This window comes from Pygoscelis adeliae, unplaced genomic scaffold, assembly GCF_000699105.1.
Source record: "Pygoscelis adeliae isolate BGI_AS28 unplaced genomic scaffold, ASM69910v1 Scaffold421, whole genome shotgun sequence".
Lineage (NCBI taxonomy): Eukaryota > Metazoa > Chordata > Aves > Sphenisciformes > Spheniscidae > Pygoscelis > Pygoscelis adeliae.
In genome coordinates, this window is record NW_008824011.1 from 92,155 (window position 1) to 95,603 (window position 3,449).

At 60.3% G+C, this 3,449-nt stretch overlaps 1 protein-coding gene across 1 annotated transcript in view; it reads left to right on the forward strand.

Moving 5' to 3' along the window:
- Positions 1-1,665: 1,665 nt before the first annotated feature.
- G6PC (glucose-6-phosphatase, catalytic subunit) overlaps positions 1,666-3,449 on the forward strand; it is a 4,026-nt gene continuing 2,242 nt past the window's right edge. Inside the window, exons 1-2 of the mRNA XM_009326589.1 lie at positions 1,666-2,107; positions 3,269-3,378. Coding sequence (XP_009324864.1) covers positions 1,878-2,107; positions 3,269-3,378 — 340 coding nt within the window. The 5' untranslated portion in view covers positions 1,666-1,877. The remainder of the gene's footprint in view (positions 2,108-3,268; positions 3,379-3,449) is intronic.

The following is a 3,449-nucleotide window of genomic DNA, read 5'->3' on the forward strand; positions in this document are numbered from 1 at the left end:
CCGTCCCCAGGGATGGAGTTCGATCAAGCCAGCCTGGACCAACGGTGCTGAGTGCAGGGACAGGCTTTGGCTGTGCCCACGTTTCCCTTCGCCTGGGAGCATCGGCCCCGGTGTGAAGTGAGGGTGCCAGGAGTGATCCTGGCTGCCGCCACCTGACAAGCAGCTCCTCGGGGCGAGGACAGGCTGCCCACAGAGCATGGGCGTTCCTTGTCTGTGTCTGCAGATCTGCCCTGGCAGCCTCAGCCTTGCACTGTTAAATGCGAGGCAGATCTCTAATCACCTAACCGCTTTCAGAGCACAGGCGTTTGCAAACACAATCCCTCTTCCTCGGCCTGGCAGCTCCAAGAGCTGTCCGTGCCTGTATTCCAGGGAGGAAGGTTTGCCGTGTTTTTGCCTTTTAGACCCCACGGCTCCCCAGGCTACGTGCAGGCAAGGGGGCAGGATGCTGCCCGGGGATCCCGCTGCACAGAGCCTGCTGTTTGTGGGCAGGACTCGGCGCTGGACACGACCTCCGCTTGCTCCGCACCATGGCAAACAGCACATGGGTAGGGGTAGCAGTTCAAGGATCTTGACCTGAACTTTCTCGAGGAGGGAGATAAGTGATGCATTTTCACTGGCTGCTAATCATTAACGCCTGGTTGCCTGTTCCCCCATGCAGGGGCAGCTGCCTGTTTTGCTGTGGCGGGCTCTGGCTGGGCCCCCTGCGCCGCTGCCACAGGGCTGCATGTCTGTGCGCCAGCAACCGTGATGGCTGGCCAGAGCTGGGGAAGGAGGTTTCTCCTGCCAGGCTGACCATGTGTCCTCAGGCTCCTGGAAATAGCTCTCCATGTTACTCGTTCACCGTTACCTCCCGAGGAGGAACAGGACGATAAAGCTGCGGTGCCAGCACTGCTGCCAGTGACAGCACAGTGTGGCCGGGGTGGAGAAAGGACACAGGCAGGGACCTGGCACCGGTGGGACAAGTGGTGTGTTCGGCTCTGTCCCCGCAGCCGGGGTCTGATGGGGCAGTTTTGTGCAGGAGGGGGTTAACCCAGGGGAGCTGTGCTGGGAGGAATGCCTTCCCTCCTAGGGGACCTTATTTGCAAAGGTCCTTTAACCCCACACCAGAGATCAGAAAAACATCGCTGGCAGCCAGGAGCTCCTCAAGCCTCGCTGTCTGAGGCTGCGGGGAGCTCCAGAAACGGCTTGGAAAGTTTCCCATTACGCAGAGTCCTGGTTAAATCAGCCTGGCGAACGCCATGGCAGCAAGGTGTTTTTTCATCAGCTGGAGGTTTCAGCTGATGTGGGGGTGGTGGGCAGCCTGCCCCCCACACCACACAAGACCCAGTCCACGCTCCTGGGCATCCCTGCGATGCTCCGGTGGTGCTTGGGGTGATGGCAGAGGGATGGGAGAAATGTCACAGCTCGGGGCTGCGGCAGTTCTGCAGTGCTGTTCACACAGCGTGGGGGTGCTTGAATCTCCTCCCTGATAACAGAGCAAATGCTGGGGTTCAGTAGAGGCAGCTGAACTGTTGTATTGGGCAGCAGGAGGAGCAGGGGCTGCAGGATCCCACTGAGTGAGGCAGCTGCCTGTGCACTGCAGGGAGGGGACAGTGTGGGGAAGGGTCAAGGTGCTGGTGCTGGAGCACCCCGTGCTCCATGCGGCTCCATGCGCCCTCGAAGCCTGTTTTTCCTTTTTACGTAAGTTGTTCCAAACATGTTTGTAACAACCCCCCGGTGATGCACCTTTGGCAAAAGTGGTTTTGGGTCCAAAGATCAGTGCTGGGACAAGTGACCTGCCCGCGGCAAACAAGAGGCCACAGAGTATAAAACCCCGGCGGTGCGGTGGAGCGCAGGACAGCCTGAGCCGTGCCGAGGGGCAGTGGCTGCAGAGGAGGATGGAGGCCGGGATGAACCTCCTGCACGACACGGGCATCCAGGCGACGCGCTGGCTGCAGGAGTACTTCCAGGGCTCCCAGGACTGGTTCCTCTTCATCTCCTTCGCCGCTGACCTCAGGAATGCTTTCTTCGTCCTCTTCCCTATCTGGTTTCACTTCAGCGAGTCGGTGGGCATCAGACTCATCTGGGTGGCCGTGATCGGTGACTGGCTCAACCTCGTCTTCAAGTGGTGAGTGGCCCTGTGCCACAGCTCCCTCCGGGTGTGTTGCCACAGCTGGACTAATGCGGGCCAGATGTGTGCCCTTAGCCTTGACACTGGTGTAAAACAAAGACCAGAGTTTGGCCCCCAGCTTGGCAGTAGTCATGGTCACTCCTTCCTGAACTGTGCAGCAGCTGCTCTCCCCACTTCCCAGAAGCCAGGCAGAGAGATAGAGCTTCCTGCAAACAGACCCCTTTGCTGTCAGCCAGGGTTGCAGTTCTGGGGGGGGGCTGCACAGAGCCCCTTACCACGGGGGGAGCCGCGGGGGGGGCCTGGCACGGCTCTGATATGCAGAATCAGGGCTTGGTGCTCCCCTGATGTTTTAGGTGAGTGTTTCCCACGGATAAGTCAGGACACTGATATCCCCTTCCTTTCCACGGCTGGTAACACTGGTAACACAAAGGGAGCCATGGTGGTGAGCATGCAAGGGACTCCAGGCATGGGATGGCCTCGTCGGCAGTGTCAATTGTACCATGGGGCCAATCCACCTTGGCATCACAGCCCAGCGGGGTTCGGTGTCAGCCGGTAGCCGTGGGTGCCGTCCCTGCAGGTTGTGGGCTGTGGTACCAGTCGCCACAGAGGCTGTGGACCAGCACAGTGCCATCCCTGCAGCTGTGTTTCAGCATCCCAAGGTTTTGGGACTGCGTGCACCCACGTGCACGGGCTGCACCCCATGTCCCTGCGGCAGGGCCCGGCAGTGTGGTTGGGGTGGGGGGTGTGCTGGCTGCCCCGGCTCTGTGCCTGCCCTGCAGCTCAAATCCCCCAGAATGCCCACACTGCCTGCACATGACAGGGATGGGTGGCCACTGCCTCTGATGCCACCATGAGACAGTTGCTCTTGGCCTGAAAAAGACTTAGAGGGAGCAGACACCACTACTCCTTTTCAGCACATTGACTTGCTCCCAGGAAGTTCTTGCTCTTCCCCTTCAGGGGCCAGGGATGGGGACACGGACAGGCAGTATCGGCTGTCGGGACCAAGCGACCAGCAGGGTGCTGTGTCTGTCGGGATGCCCTGGACGGCTCATGGGTCCTTTGCCTCTTCCAGCTCCCAGGCCAGAGCTGAAACCGCAGCTGTGCCCACCTGCTCTGGTGCCCAGGACTCCTACAGCCCCCGTTCTCCTTTCTTTTCAGGATCCTCTTTGGGGAGAGACCGTACTGGTGGGTCCACGAGACGGACTATTACAGCAACACCTCCGCCCCAGAGATCCAGCAGTTCCCGCTCACCTGTGAGACTGGCCCTGGTAAGGTCCCCCAGCCCTGGCAGGGGCAGTGGGCGCTTGCCCAGGGGGACCTGCACACGCAGCTCCCCACT